The sequence below is a fragment of the Raphanus sativus genome, unplaced genomic scaffold (assembly GCF_000801105.2).
Source record: "Raphanus sativus cultivar WK10039 unplaced genomic scaffold, ASM80110v3 Scaffold2352, whole genome shotgun sequence".
In the NCBI taxonomy this organism is placed as follows: Eukaryota; Viridiplantae; Streptophyta; class Magnoliopsida; order Brassicales; family Brassicaceae; genus Raphanus; species Raphanus sativus.
Genome location: NW_026617660.1, coordinates 1 through 16,014, shown reverse-complemented (window position 1 = coordinate 16,014; position 16,014 = coordinate 1). Strand labels below are relative to the sequence as shown.

At 36.5% G+C, this 16,014-nt stretch overlaps 4 protein-coding genes and 1 long non-coding RNA gene across 6 annotated transcripts; 4 read left to right on the top strand and 1 right to left on the bottom strand.

Moving 5' to 3' along the window:
- Positions 1 to 13: 13 nt before the first annotated feature.
- LOC130505536 (leucine-rich repeat receptor-like serine/threonine-protein kinase At2g14510) lies at positions 14 to 2,980 on the top strand (the record flags this gene model as incomplete). Its single annotated transcript, XM_057000139.1, has 11 exons — positions 14 to 398; positions 491 to 635; positions 733 to 804; positions 989 to 1,063; positions 1,130 to 1,207; positions 1,299 to 1,450; positions 1,528 to 1,724; positions 1,813 to 1,939; positions 2,031 to 2,096; positions 2,205 to 2,397; positions 2,494 to 2,980. Coding segments are annotated over 11 exons (1,905 nt in total), but the record flags the coding sequence as incomplete, so codon positions are not given.
- A 597-nt stretch (positions 2,981 to 3,577) lies between these two features.
- Positions 3,578 to 6,957, top strand: LOC130505533 (telomere repeat-binding protein 5-like). The gene is made up of 10 exons (XM_057000137.1): positions 3,578 to 3,737; positions 4,141 to 4,268; positions 4,366 to 5,059; positions 5,155 to 5,319; positions 5,407 to 5,472; positions 5,557 to 5,636; positions 5,715 to 5,959; positions 6,045 to 6,311; positions 6,398 to 6,461; positions 6,556 to 6,957. Exons 2-10 carry the CDS (start codon positions 4,188 to 4,190, stop codon positions 6,733 to 6,735), a joined length of 1,842 nt encoding a protein of 613 aa, XP_056856117.1. The 5' UTR covers positions 3,578 to 3,737; positions 4,141 to 4,187; the 3' UTR covers positions 6,736 to 6,957.
- A 1,623-nt stretch (positions 6,958 to 8,580) lies between these two features.
- Positions 8,581 to 10,236, bottom strand: LOC108856249 (NAC domain-containing protein 60). 2 transcript variants are annotated; one of them, XM_057000136.1, is made up of 5 exons: positions 10,121 to 10,236; positions 9,858 to 10,049; positions 9,461 to 9,714; positions 9,139 to 9,375; positions 8,581 to 9,069 (listed from the first exon to the last, which is right to left on the bottom strand). In XM_057000136.1, exons 2-5 carry the CDS (start codon positions 10,045 to 10,047, stop codon positions 8,731 to 8,733), a joined length of 1,020 nt encoding a protein of 339 aa, XP_056856116.1. In that variant the 5' UTR covers positions 10,048 to 10,049; positions 10,121 to 10,236; the 3' UTR covers positions 8,581 to 8,730. The 2 variants fall into 2 exon arrangements, with proteins under 2 accessions (XP_056856116.1, XP_018485518.2); XM_018630016.2 differs by having other exon boundaries at positions 9,858 to 10,200.
- Positions 10,237 to 10,504: 268 nt separating this feature from the next.
- Positions 10,505 to 11,920, top strand: LOC130505534 (uncharacterized). Its single transcript, XR_008941725.1, has 3 exons — positions 10,505 to 11,085; positions 11,356 to 11,419; positions 11,513 to 11,920. It is a non-coding gene; the product is annotated as an uncharacterized LOC130505534 (long non-coding RNA).
- Positions 11,921 to 14,975: 3,055 nt separating this feature from the next.
- Positions 14,976 to 15,950, top strand: LOC130505535 (scarecrow-like protein 31; the record flags this gene model as incomplete). Its single annotated transcript, XM_057000138.1, has 1 exon — positions 14,976 to 15,950. A coding segment is annotated over exon 1 (975 nt), but the record flags the coding sequence as incomplete, so codon positions are not given.
- Positions 15,951 to 16,014: the final 64 nt, after the last annotated feature.

Here is a 16,014-nt window from a genome sequence, read left to right as displayed (position 1 = left end):
TGTTGATTCTCATAAAGACTATAACCCGCCACAAGATGTCATTAAGACTGCTGCCGTACCCGCTAATGCCAGTGAACCAATGACCTTTTCTTGGACTTTGGACACTTCTGACGACGAGACTTATGCCTACCTCTATATGGCTGACATCCAAAAAGTGAGAAATAACGATACCAGGGAATTTGACATTATCGCGAATGGTAAAGTGGAATTCGATCCTTATAGTCCTATGAAGTTCGAAGTAGAGGTTTTGTTTAACAGAGTGCCTCTGAAATGCGAGGGAGGGTTGTGTCGTGTGCAACTCTCAAGAACTCGAAAGTCGACTCTTTCACCCTTGATGAATGCTTTAGAGATTTTCCAGGTCATTGAGTTTCCACAATCAGAGACGAATCAAGATGACGGTGCGTAGCTGTATTTTTTTCAATAGGAGACATACTAATACGTACGTTGTGACACATGTTAATCCTTGTTGTTCTTTTATTATGTATTCCAGTGAGTGCTATGAAGAATATCCGTGATACTTATGGATTGAACAAAATCAGCTGGCAGGGTGATCCATGTGTTCCTAAACAGTTCTTGTGGTCTGGTTTACGCTGCAACGTTATAGATGTGTCCACACCACCAAGAATCGTAGCATTGTAAGAACAATTTAAACCCCATTCTTATCATCAAAACATAATCAAGCAATTCAAAATTTCTTATGTGACATGCATGTCTCGGATCCATGGTGAACAGAGATTTGTCTTCAAGTGGATTAAGTGGAGATATACCGCCTATGATACAAAATCTTACTCAACTTCAAGAATTGTACGTGTATCTCCATGATTCCATATAAGAAAACATATTCGAGAAATAGGTTCACAATTTATTTATTTTGATGACCAAAGAGTCATGGGCCTTTTTTCCCATAGTATTTTTGAACCAGAAACCAAAACTGGCTATACTCTTACGAGGAAACCAAATACTTCACATTTTATCTTAACAATTTCAGGGACTTATCGAGAAACAACTTGACTGGAGAAGTGCCTGAATTTCTAGCCAAGATATTGAAATCATTGGTGGTCTTGTAAGTTTTCTGAAAAGCACAACATTTTTTTGTGATATCAATTCCTAATGACCTCATTATCCACAGAAACTTAAGTGGAAATAAATTTAGTGGCCGCATTCCTCAAGCCCTGCTTGATAGGGAAAAAGAAGGACTAAAGCTAACGTAAGGTTTCTTATTTCAGATTATCTCTTTATGTTATGTATCATCCACTTTGTTTCAATACCTATGTCTTCAACAATGTTTTATTCCTTAGTCTTGATGGATATCTAAGGACATGTAAATCATGCAAAAAAAAATTCCCCATGGCGGCTGTTGTTGGTGCATCTCTTTCTTTTGTGGCCATTATCATTGCTGTTGTGGTCCTAGTCTTCATTTTCAAAAGGAAAAAGCCATCAACCTGTAAAGGTAGTTAGAAAAATATATGATCCATTGTGAAAGTATGAAAACTCATGGATCCTTCAATTTTTATTTTTTTTTTGCAGTTAAACGTCCATCACTAGAATTGAAAAACAGAAGATTTACATATTCAGAGGTCAAAAATATGACTAATCACTTTCAAGTTGTTCTTGGCAAAGGAGGCTTCGGTGTTGTTTGTCAGGGTTTTCTAAATAATCAACAAGTAGCCGTCAAAGTTCTCTCTCAGTCATCAACTCAAGGCTATAAGGAATTCAAAACAGAAGTACTTAATCACACTAAAACCTTTCCCTAAATTTTCAGGAAATCATGACTTCATGAATCATTTACCCTTTTATATTCTTGATTTTTAGGTTGAACTACTTTTAAGAGTTCACCACGTAAATCTAGTTAGCCTCATCGGATATTGTGATGAAGGGAATGACTTAGCTCTAATCTACGAGTTCATGGAAAATGGGAACTTAAAGGAACATCTCTCAGGTAAACTATTTAAATTATTTTGAAAACAAACTGAGTTAGTTACCTCTTCTAAATCAAAGGGGTTTTAAAACTATATGGTGAATTTTGGCAGGAGAACGTGATGGCTCTGTTTTAAACTGGCGGAGTAGACTTAAAATAGCTATTGAGTCTGCTCTAGGTTTGTCAATTTTTGTTAGTTCCAATTGTTATATTTTTGTATATTCATATTCCTTTTCAACTCTTTTTAATGATAAGTAGCTAACATATGGGGTTTTCATTGTACTAGGAATTGAATATTTGCATATTGGATGTAAGCCGCCAATGGTTCATAGAGATGTGAAAAGTACAAATATATTGTTAGGACAACATTTTGAAGCCAAACTTGCCGATTTTGGACTTTCGAGATCTTTCCTTGTGGGAAGTAAAAATCATATATCAACAACAAACGTTGCTGGAACTATTGGATATCTTGATCCCGAGTAAATTCTAGTTCACATTGTAGTTTAAGAGATGTTTATTTAGTGTTTAATAAATAATACAAAAAAATCTAACATCTTCAGAGTATTTTCTTGCAGATACTATCAAAAGAATTGGTTAACGGAGAAGAGTGATGTTTACAGTTTTGGGATTGTGTTACTGGAGATTATCACTGGCCAACCGGTGATTGACCAATCACGTGAAAATTCTTACATAGTGGAATGGGCCAAGTCTATGCTGGCAAATGGTGATATTGAAAGTATTATGGATCCGAAACTCCAACGAGAATATGACACAGGTTCATCTTGGAAAGCTGTGGAATTAGCAGTGTCATGCATTAACCCTTCTTCCACAGAGAGACCAAACATGACAAGGGTTGCTCATGAACTAAATGAGTGTTTGGAAGTATATGAGAACCTAAGTAAAAGAAGGAGCCAAAATGCAAATTCATCCAAGTCCACGGGACATAGCATAAGCTTCGCCAGTGTCAGTGACACTCCTTCAGCTCGTTAATCTTTTCATCTATTTGTTTTTTCCTTCTTTGAAAGGTACTCGATCTCCACAGGTTGCATTTAAGTCTGTAATGTGAATATTATGTAAAAAAGCTTCATGTTATACTATTGAATCCATTGTTTGAAATTCATCATTGCCGGAAGCCATTCTAAGGATGATTTAAATCCACCGGAGTGTAGCAGTTTCAATATATACCCTCGTCTGTAACTAATATTTCACGAACCTGGTTGGGCTATCCATTCTAAATATTGGGCCTAAGTCTATTAAACACTTCCTTACCCACTCAAAACCCCTCGTTTCCTTGTTTTGGGCCTAGGCTCTCATTTCAATGAAGTAGTCTAATAAAATAGAAAATATATGAAACTGAAACAATAAAAAAAAAAAGAGAATGACATGGATTGGACTAAAGAAAAACATTTACAATGGCTTTTGTGACTGAACGTTTTTGTCGAAGTTTGTGTGTGGTTAAAAAGACGCACGATCCGACAGAGACACCACGTGTCCGAAGGTAAAGGAAGTTCGTGAGACAGTGGTGGGTCACCCAAGAAAGAGGAAGAACAAGTCTTCAGGGGGTAATGGAGGGGGTTTTACTGGTAATAGCCTGTTATTCGCTCTTCAGACACGTCCCGATGTTACTGGTATAAGACCAGTGGGTTTAAGCCCTTTGTTACGTCCCGTACTATTTCTTTTGTTTCCACACAAACCAAAAGGGGTTTTTCCTTTTCACAGAACTTCGACAGCAACAACAAATAGAGAAAAGCCTTTCCTTATACCTTTCGTTGTGCTTCTCGTTAGAGATTTTGACTGCCTTGTTTTTTCAGAGAAAAAGGTGAGAAATCTTTATTGTTTTCTTGGATATGCTATTTAGATTGCGTTTTTAGTGTAATGAGCGATACTTGTTTCTAGAGCATACAACAACAAAAATGGATCTTTTGGACGGGATCCATGTTGAATTTCGTTTCTCAGAACCTGAAATGTGTTTTGTTTTCGTGAAAATGTATTCTAATTGTTTTTTTTTTGGTTATAGAAATTTCTGTCTGAACCATGCCTCTGTTTTTTTCTTATAACATCAAATGAATGAAGCATTAGATCTTGGTTAATAGAAACTTCAATGGCTTGGGTTCTAGCGAGGTTTTACAAAATATCCTCTGAAACCGGAAATATAATGTCTTACAGAATCTGTTGGAATATTCTAAGGCATTAATAATTTAACCTAATTTATCTTTCTGCAGGGGTCTTCTTGTCTTGCTTTTGTTGAATGTAATTTGTTCTTGAAATCATGGTGTTTCAGAAGAGGCTCGACTATGGATTCAATGGCTATGAGGTGCCTCCTACACCTCGAGCTACAAGATCACCAAGAGTAAATAGATTCATAAACTTTGTCTGTTTCCAACATTTTTTTTTATGTTGCAATGTAGGTTCTTCCCCTCTGATATGTGTGTTTCTGGTTTTGCTAGAAGAGTGCTTTCAAGAAGAATCAAATATCTTCCTTCGATTTGCTGGCAGCAGTAGCTGGTAACCTTCTGCTTGAAAGTGGTGGGCATTCTTCTTCCTCAAGTAACAACGCCATAGGGGATACCAATGAAGAAGATCATTGTGCTGTTAAGACAGAACCGAATTACGGTGGCCATCAAACAGTGGTAGAAGAGACTAACTGTGATCACATTCATAACAATAATGCTGAAAGGAGATTCTTTGTCTCTGAGATCCTTCCAAAGTCTCAAAGATCTCCAACTCCTCCCAAAGATTTTCATTTTGGATCTACCTCTGGTATAACTTCTGATTCCTCGGAGAAGCTTGGCACTCAAGAATTAGGTCAGAGTGTTCGTTTTAGGTCAGAGACTAATGATAAGATATCATCATCAATGCATAAGAGGCTAATAAATAATTGTGAACCAGAGTTATCAAGGGATGTTATAGCTGAGAATAAGCATCATATAGGTAGTGACTTCAAGAAACCAATCCCTCGTTCGGTGTGCTCTGATGATATAGAGTTACTCAATGGTGATGGCGAAAACTTCTCAGCACGTTACGCAACGAAAACATTTAGGTCAACTCTTCGAATAGGAGACAGAAGAATAAAGAAAGTTTTGGCTTCAAAGTATTGTAAAGTCTCTTCAAAGCAGAAAGAGACAACGGTAACTGATACAGGTGAGAGCATATATATGGACTAGACGACATATATTCTTTTTTCCATTTTTATGGGTTTACCTATATGTTTTTTTTTTTTGGTGAGAATGTTTTAGACTTGGACTTGAAGCCTGGTTACTACAGCAAGAAACATTGTTTCAAAAGCTTAAGATCAGAGAGGAGATATCCAATCAAGAAAAGAAGATACTTTGATGGTTATACAGCCTCACAATCAGAAGCAGCAGTTAGAAATGAAGGCCTTTCTGGTTCACCTCGAAAGGGTATAACCAGAAGCTAGTAGTTTAAAGCTTCATCCTCAAAACTACATCATGATGATTGACTTTGAGCTTTTTTTTTTTTTTTTGCAGCTTCAGCTTTTATGTCAACCATAGCTTGTCAGAAGCAACCCCCTTTACAATCACGAGATTCTCACGGTATGTTTTTAATTAAGGTTTTTCTTGTTTCTATCACTCAAGAGTTTTGTATTGACTTTGTTGATATTTCTTTGTTGTGGTTAGTGAAATTTGGAATCAAGTCATTTAGAGTTCCTGAGATTTTCATTGATATTCCAGAGACTGCTACCGTTGGTTCGCTAAAGGTTTGAACATTTTTAAGCTTAGAAAAAGAGTCACTCATAATTGTGGAAAATAATGAGAATGTACTTATCTTCCGCTAGAGGACAGTCTTGGAAGCTGTGACCACTATACTTGAAGGTGGACTACGCATAGGAGTTCTTGTTCATGGAAAAAAAGTTAGAGACGACAATAAAATGCTTCTTCAGAGTGGAATCTCTCTAGACACTCTTTCAGATACCTTAGGCTTTTGTCTTGAGCCCAATCCTCCACAATCCAAAAAACAGCTGTCTCCTGAAGATTCTGATTTTGTGCGTCCATGTAATGTACCTCATCACACTCTAACAAGGTCAGTTTTACTTCAAATATCAATTTTTCCTTCTTTGGTGTAGGAAAAAAAAATCATTTTCCCAATGTGTTTGTTTGTTCATTAGGTGTCTCCCATCACTAGGGAAACATGCTAAACCTAGTAACTCTGTAGATAGTGACCTTGACTCCAAACCCTCTGCATCAAATAGGGGTAAACCCGTCTACTCCAGAGCCTTGATTCCTGTTGCTCCTCTGCATGCTCAGGCTTTAAACGTAGTCCCACCTCGGAAACCTAAGCGATCTGAGGTGGCTCAGCGCAGAATCCGTCGACCTTTCTCTGTTGCAGAAGTTGAGGTCCTTGTTCAAGCTGTGGAGAGACTTGGGACCGGAAGGTTACTGATTTGTTAATGTTACACCAAAAATAAAAGTCCTAATGGTCCAAGAAAGAGATAATATTGATGTATGCATCTATTTGCAGGTGGCGTGATGTTAAGCTACGAGCTTTTGATAACGCAAAGCACCGGACTTATGTCGATTTGAAGGTAATAAAAAAAAAATATATATATCCTTTTAACGCTCAGTCTGTAAATGAGGTATGTTGCGTGCCAAAGAAGTTATTATATATGTGAATGATAGGACAAATGGAAGACGTTGGTGCACACAGCAAGAATATCGCCTCAACAAAGGAGAGGTGAGCCTGTTCCCCAGGAGCTCTTAGACCGGGTACTGATGGCTCATGCCTACTGGTCCCAGCAACAGGGGAAACAACAGTTGCTAGAGGGACCTCATAAGCTCGAGACAAGTCTTGGTCTATAGACTGGGAACAAAATGTTATCTCCGCGGCGTGAAAATGAAGCTGATATTTTTTTTCTTTCATATATACTTTTTTGTTTATTTGTTATGTTATGTATTTGAAAATATTCATTGTGTAAGGAAAAAAAGGAATGGAATGTGGTGCAGAAGTGAATAGAGATGAAGATATGTGAAGTCTAATGTAATTGTCACAGTGATTGGTTATAATAACATGTTTATTCCTTTTGTTGCCTTGCAAATGTTAGCTAGACCTTTAAGGTGTTTCGTCTGAGGAACTTGCACAAAGAGTGTTTCTATTCAAACTTGTGAATTTATCAACAAATGCCTCGTATATCATCATAACTTGTTGGTCGATAGATATGCAATTTGCATGTGGATAAAGTGAAATATGTTGATCAGGTCATCCATGTATACTAAAGCACAAGTCGTCTCACCAATAGAATTCTGACATGTGGATAATCAAAAATAAAATTAATAAAATAAAATAATGGAAACAGGCAGTTAGACAAATGTAAAAAGCAAAGGTGAAAATTAAAACTTTGACTAACAAAAGAAAATCTTACGATTTAAACTGCAAAGAAAAAATCTCTATATTCTCTAAGATCACTACTATCACGTTCTAAGGTTTTCTGTCATTTACATAACTGTTTTATCTTCTATATATAATTTGCGTTCTTTTCTCTCTTTGATTCATAGTTTCCGTATACTTCATCACTTTTTGAAGGGGTTTTTAAATGGAGCAATATAATAGAAAATCATAGCATCGTCAACAACAATTGAGGTAATATTATGTATATACGACTGTTATATAAGGGATTTTTAAGGTATATAATAAAACTTTTTCTTTCTTTGACAAACAAAAGAAAGATTGAGTATTTTTTTTTTTGACGAACAAGATTGAGTATTTACAATTTTTGTTTTGAATGGCTTATTCCTAGGAAGACAAGAAGACAGTAGACATGAGGATTTTGATATTTTTCTTTGAGTTAACCATGATATGTTTTTATTTTACAAAAAAAAAACCATGGTATGTTTTAGCAAAAAAAAAAACCATGGTATTTCGATGCTTTTGAATTTCTTCCAGTAAGAAGTTTTGGCTTAGTTACAAAAGAAAAATAAGTTTTGGCTTATTATGTTTATTACAGGGCAACAGAAGCCTATGTTAAGTTACAGAAAAAAGGAAGAAGGCTATGTCATTTTTTCACTATTGAAAAAACGTGAAGACGAAGACACATCGGTAACCAGGTCAAGGTCAATTGTTCATCGCGGTATTGTACTGTAAGTTGTTATAATTTACTGTATACATTATCCAATATCCATAATTTCTGGATTTATGCAAATTCTCACTCTTCTTTGTTATGTTGACTTTTTCATTTTTACGTGTTATTTTTGTTAATCAATTTCCGTCATATATTTTTCTGTTATACAGTGGTAGGATACGTGTGAACTTTTAAAAATCTATTCTGTGGTTTTTGCAGATGAAGATAGTAACATTTAAAAGGCAAATAGTTGTTTAAGTGGAATAAGATTTAGACTAACTAGAGGAAGATAAGGATGTTGAAAATAATGTGTAATTGTGTAGCTAATCAGATTCTTAAAGATATTCTGATTAGTGTATTAGTTACGTGTATAGTTTTATTGTTAAAATCTGTTAGTTTGTTTTGTCAATATATAATTCAAAGAGTAATGTTTAACTATAATTTGGTTTATTACATGTAACTCTTAACTTTTGGCCATATATCTAAATGTAATTGTTTTTTTCTAATAAAAAGTTAGATTTTATTTTACGGTATATATTAAAAGAAATTAACCATCCGCGCAACTGCCCGGGAAAATACTAGTACATCATAAACTACAATTTAATTTACTTAGTACGCATAGATGGCTACAGTACATACATACATTTATAGTATTGAGAATGATGATGTGAACTGTATGCACTCAACATTAAAGACATAAACACAGCCATATGCCCACGAAGATGATGCCTCTTCAACGTCACACCAGATAAAACACCAACACGGCTATCATAACCAGCACCCAAGTAATAACATCCCATCTCGCTCGGTTTATGGACTTAATCGAGTAAATACCAATAAAGCAACCGGACATTGATATGTTGTTTTCTTCACCAATGTCATTCTGTAATGGCAGTCTCTGTAGCAGTGATTGCATTTGTTTGTCTACCATGCTGGGTAAAGGCAGTACTCTGGTCGTTGTGGACTCTGATTGAAGCCTGGGGACATCGATCAGTGTATTACCGGAGTCTGCCGGATCATCTAGCTTCACTATGTCATCCCTCAGGATATCGGCATACAAATCTTCTTCACTAGGAACCTAGAAACATGGGAAAATCTCATTAAGACTTCAAGACATAAACCATTTTGTAAAAGAAGAAGATCAAACCTGTGGATTATGTGAAGATTGCGAGGATTCTGCTATTTCACTGAGTAGTTCATGCCCTGATTCACCTGATAAGTAATAATCAACTATATTTTCCCAACCAGAAACAGTTCGGTTCTGCAAGTTTGTGTTCTTGTCAAGTGATAAACTTGGCTGTGGCTGTGGCTGTGGTGGGGGCTTTTGACTCGTAGCTCCTTGAAATTCTGTATTCCTCCTAAGCCGGCAAATAACCAGCGCATTCTATATAAGAAATGTAAAGAAACATAAAGCTAATCGGGAAGAAAAGTATTCAAGAAACAGAATTAATGTATATAATAATTATTACTAGTGATACTCCAATCATGCAGTACTCATGCATAATCCATTCCGTTCTTCCTCCTTTTGGGGCACGACCAATGTGGAAGACAAGCGTCCTCTTTGTTCCAATGACCTCAGAACCAGACTTGACGTTACGTTCTTTGCCAGTGGCTTTCCAGTATCCGATCTTGGTTGCTCTTCTGTTCTGTGAACCGTGTGGATACTTCTTACCACGAGCACAGAAAAAGAACCATTCACTGTCCGATTTAACGATTGATTTATCTGCCAAATATAAAGAAATTGTTAAAAAAAAAAAAAGAAGAGCAAAAGGAAAACAGAGAAACATAAACTTTACTCTCTTTTTTAAAATCTTTTTGATCACAACATAAACTTTACTCAAGCAGAAGAAAATGAGTGAGACGAACCAGGCAAGTCCCAAGGCTCGAAGTTGTAAATATCCAGCTCAGGGATAATCTCAACGGACCTCTCCAAGCCATCCATCTTCCGTTTCAAGTAATAAGATATAAGCTCGATGTCCGTCGGTGAGAATTTGAAACCAGGAAACACCGTCGAAACCGCAACTGACACCGTTGTATCCCTAGAAACCGCCGCCATATCTATACAAATAATTGAGAGAAGATCAAAAGGTGTTTTTAGCTTCTCGGAAATGGAAAAGCCAGTGGTGTACATAGAGAAGCAAATAAGATTCTTCTGCCTCGGGAATTGGATCAGCTTTTAATGAAGGCGATGATCAAGTGCTTCTGTTTCAGTTTTCTTTTTCTACTTCCACAGCTGTTGCGCGGGCAGTGAATATCTCTACGTACGACTGCCACATCATCACACGTTCATTCAATTTGTTTTTGTTTTCTATTTTTTTTTTTTCCCGTCAATTTATATTAATATAAAAGGCCCAAGACCTAGAATCCTTACAAACATCAAAAGCCCACCAAAAACAAACAGGGCTACATAGATAAAACCAAACAAACTGGGCTTAAAGCCCATTAACACGAGCAACACTCAGTAAATTAGGTCAGCCGCCGCTTGAGGAAGGGAGACCACGTGGTGACATCTACGAGCCTCAAGGACACGTGTACCGATCCCCCCTTCAACGGCGCTGCATCACTTCTTCTCCGGAGGGCACAGCTGAGACCCACCAACCGTCGCTAACCTCGGAACCAAACCAACTGCTATCTCACTTCCAAACTCGAGAGAGACTGGAACCGCGTCACCCATAATCTTCGATTAGCTTCAGACCACTGGAGAGCTTCGTCGGGACACACCCGAGATCTCAACCCGAGGCTTCGCGGTCTCCATCTTCATCCACATCGCTTCATTGAAGGACTCAAGATCTCATCCAGATCCGAAACAAACCCCACAACCACACCAACACTTGGACCATCACCGGAGTATAAGGAGCCTCCGCCTAAAAAGAACCCTAGAGCCGACCGTTCCCCTTTGAAGGATAGGGGCAATGACGGAACGCCTATGCCGACCGCCCACCGAGAAGAAAGGTACGACGACGGAACCTAAAGATCTACCCTAAAACCAAACGAAAGGAAGCTTTCAACATGCTGTTAACAAAGGAGACCGGACCGACGGACGGTGACTATGAAAGCTCACTCCGTCGGCCGGATAGATTTAACTGTTACGGAGGTTTCTCTCTCTTCTTTCTCTCTTCTTCCATTTTTGTTTTTGTTTTCTATCTTACCTAGTCAATTTTCATTTAGTGAAATAAATAGCACCGAAAGAAGACACGGGATGATGAATATTAGATCCAACCAAATATCATATACAATTTGGCTCAGCTTAGCCCATTCCTCCAAATGATAAAAGCTACGAAGAGAAAAAACAATATGTAGAGATATTCAGGTGGCATGAAAGTTAAGCTACGAGCTTAATATTGATGTGTTTATCTATTTGCAGGTGGCGTGATTGTAAGCTACGAGCTTTTGATAACGCAAAGCACCGGACTTATGTCGATTTGAAGGTATAATAAAAAAATAAAAATTTCCTTTTACCACTCAGTCTGTAAATGAGGTGTGTTGCGTGTCAAAGAAGTTATTATATATGTGAATGATAGGACAAATGGAAGACGTTGGTGCACACAACAAGAATATCGCCGCAACAAAGGAGAGGTGAGCCAGTTCCGCAGGAGCTCTTAGACCGTGTACTGATGGCTCATGCCTACTGGTCCCAGCAACAGGGGAAACAACAGTTGCTAGAGGGACCTCAGAAGCTCGAGACCAGTCTTGGTCTATAGACTGGGAACAAAATGTTATCCCCGCGGCGTGAAAATGAACGTTAGCGGGATGAACCTGATATCTTTTTTTCTTTCATATATACTTTTTTTTGTTTATTTGTTATGTTATGTATTTGAAAATATTCATTGTGTAAGGAGAAAAAAGGAATGGAATGTGGTGAAGAAGAGGATAGAGATGAAGATAGGTGAAGTCTAATGTAATTTTCACAGTGCTTGGTTATAATAACATGTTTATTCCTTTTGCTGCCTAGCAATTTTAGACTCAGCTATTGTTGTTACATTTATGAATTTTATCAACATATCCCTCTTTTAGGAATTTTAGTTGAAACATATTGGTCGATAGAGAACTACAGATGCATTTTACATGTAGATAAAGTGAAATATGGTGATCAGGTCACATCATAAACTACAATTGCTGTTACATTTCATAGAGACACATGTGGCCCAAGACATAGACATGTTGGTTCAAGCCTGTTAATAGTATAACTATTGTGCTAATATATGGGCTAAAACCTGGTGAAATGTATGTTTTTAACCCAAAAAGATGGTCGAGATGAAATGGGTACAAGCAAGCATCATTGAGAAATGATGAATGTGGAGGGAGATCAACTGGAAATCATCTATATTATTAATAATGATACAAGCAAGCATCAATAAAAATGATGAATGTGAAAAGGAGATCAACTGACTCCCTCGTACACACATGGGGACTGTAGAAAAGATTCCTTGTCATTAAAAAAGAAACTAGAGTTAATAACAAACGGAATATAAATACGAATATGCGGGAAGATTCGTTAGGATCTCAATGATCAATGGAGACAAATAACTGGAGATGTCAGTTTCATTACTTCACATCTTTATGAAAAATTCGGCACCATTGAGTAAGCGTTTTGGATTCATGTGTTCATACGGCTAGTCTCTGGGCATCATGAGTGGATTAGGTTAAGAGTTAGTGATCCTTGGACACTAGATAATGGTTATACGCTTGTAACGTAGCGTGTGTATAGCATAACAGAGTATTCTATGCTCAGACACTTATGTTGCCTAAATAATAAATGCTAAGTTCAACAAATGTCTTGTTTACAAAGTTCTATTGCATCATGCACAAAAAATAATTTGTTGCAAACAATATTACAAGATAATGTGCATTATGATTAATCAATCTCAAAAAGTAGTTACATGATTACATCCTAAAACTGTAGTTAAATAAGTTTCAAATTATTGATTAAACCAGGAAACATCATTCATATTTCAAGATGAAAGAAATAATAAAATCCTATTAGCTTTTCTTGGTACAATTTCTAAGATTCCTATTGGAAAAAACTATTAACTAAACAATCCTAAAAGGTTAAATATCTAATTAGATACAGAAACAAATCATAGTACTCAAACGTGACACCCACTCGGTTTCGAGTTTTATCATAGTACAAATATTAAATGGTCTGAATCTCACAATGTTACAACGTAAATGTCAGAATGTCAGTGCGATCAGATCGGGATGGGGTTCTCTCACGTTTGTGCTTTTCTATAATATTTTTCTTCTATAATAAAAATGTTATTCTATGTGTTCAAAAAAATGTTATTTTGACAATTTTTCTTATTATATAAAGAGTTTTATTTTATAATTTAAATGTAGTTTATATTTACTTTCAGTTTAATACTAATTACAAACTGTATTAATTTTATAAATAATTTTATTTTTTTCAAATATTATTGACTAAATAAATCTAATTAATAAAAAACATAATATAGTTTAATTATCTTTGATCTATATGAAAATTTTCACAAGAACATTTTTATGAAAAGGAGAAAGAAATAATTATCTTACTTTATGTTTATTTTAAATGGGTTGTTTGTTTTGTAAATATGTACTACTCCCTCCGTCTCAAAATAATAGATATTATATGATTTTTACACTTATTAAGAAAACATATTAAAACATAATTGTTACTGCATAGTTTTTTGTAATTTTATGTTTCTTATATTTCTAAACTAATAAGATTTCAAAAAAATGTAATTAATATTTTTGAAAACCACAATTTTTATTATTAATTGACAAAAAATATATTGAAAACATAAAAAATACATCTTTTTAAAACAAAAATTTTCTTAGAACATGGATCTTATTGAAACGGAGGGGTTACTATATATGGGGATACATTTCTAATATATAAGTAACATTTCTAATAAATTTGTAGAGGTCAAATAACCAACTCCACCTATCCGGAATCTCTATTAATCTTGCTCCCTAAGTTTTATCTATTAATCTTGCTCCCTAAGTTTTACACATGACATGAAAGTGTTGGAATCAAAAAAAAAAGTGTTAGAATCAATTTAACTAATAGTACTACTCTCTCTTTTTTTGGTAGGATACGTTTGACTTTACATTAAAACGAGAATAAAACGGGAGTTGATAAGTACATATGGATAAATATTTTAATGTAGTCAGATAAACTGTGTCTATCTAAAGCGACCAAAGCTTGTGATTTGTATTAATGTCACTATCATGGTATAATCCAGATTTTAATCTAATTTGATACATTAGATATATAGGATTCACATCAATTGATGGGTTGTATTTAGATCTCTTGTATTTAATTCATCGAATCTACTATCAGAATATCTTAAAATGGTCAAAGTTAGGAACCTTCACAAACTATTTCAACCCCTACATAAAGTTCAAATCAGAAATGTTATTTAGTACTAATCAGGAATGCGTTTCTTAGCTAGAGAGAGTTTCATACACAGATAAGGAATCGTGACCACTTCTTAATTAATGCCATAACAATAAATATATCAACCACTTGTCATAATAGTTAAGAGCTTATTAACTCTCTGTTGATTAATTAACATGACAGTCACTACTACTGAAACAATAAAAATGGATAAAATAAGAAGAGATGGGGCCCAAGCCCACCAATAAGAACACTTAAGACAGGTCAAAAGGAGCCGACAAATAATATATTTGGAATCTCGGACAAATCACAAGACTGGTCTTGTCCCCCTCGCGTATCCCACGAAACTTTCTTCTTTTTCTCTTTCTCTCTGTTGCTCTCACGCATAGCAATATCCAATCACACGCCCTTCACGTTGCGCATTGATCTTAAAAAAAAAACTTTTTTTGCGTCCTACTTTGTGCACTAACTTGTCCCATCTCTTCTTCAGATATAACCAGTGTTGTTCTCAGTTCTCACCTACTTCAGATTCGCTACTGAATCTTTGTGTTCTCGTAGGTGGTAGGAACCAATTAAGTTCAGTAAATTAGGTTTTTCTTTTTTTGATGATGAATTCGAATTTCTCTGGAATGGTCAACGGTTTCGAGTATTATGATGTTGGTTTCTTACCAAATCAGAATCCTAATCTCGGCTTCGGTGTTCCTTCCTCGAGCGACTTCGATCTCCGTTTAGATTATCATCATCATCAACCTTCAATTTGGGTTCCCGCAACACAACAAGATCAAGATTTTGATATTCATCATTATCATCAACAACAACAACAACAACAGAAATACTCTCCTCCAGCTGATGAGATTGATTCCGAAAACACCCTCTTGAAATACGTAAACCAGCTCCTTATGGAAGAAGAGACTCTCGCGGACGCGGAGCAGACCACGTTGTTCTACGATTCTTTGGCTCTACGACAAACCGAACAAATGTTGCAGCAAGTCATCAGCGACTCACATGCTCAATCTCCTTGTGCTATCCATCCTAATTCGATTACTAGCAGTTGCTGTAGCAGTACTACTACTACTACTGGTGGTGGTAGTGGTAATTACTGGAGCAGTAACAGCAATTCTAGTATCGGGTTCGAGACAGCAGGTAATTCTACTGAGTATTATGATGATGCTGTCCGTGATACTGTGTCGTTTCAAGGGCCAAACACGTTTCGTGGTGGATTCGTACAGCCAGCGAGTGAGATTCTCGTCAGGAGTATGTTTACTGATACAGATTCAGTTATGCAGTTTAAGAAAGGCTTGGAGGAAGCTAGCAAGTTTCTTCCTAACACCGATCAATGGATCTTCAATCACGACCAACACGAGGTGAAAGAAGACAGAGTGATCTCGAGAGCTAGGAGGAAAAATCGTCACCACGAAGAAGAAGAAGAAGATCTAGAGGAAGCTAGGAGCAGCAAACAATCAGCAGTCACCGTCGAAGAAGACGGTAAACTAACGGAGCTCTTCGACAAAGTCCTCCTCCTCGACGGCGAAAGCGACCCGCACGTCATCGAAGACGGCGAGAGCGTTTCGAGCAAGCCTCAGGTCCCCAAGAAAGAAGGAGGCCGCACCAAAAGAAAGTCCCAAGCGTTCGATTTCCGCACGCTCC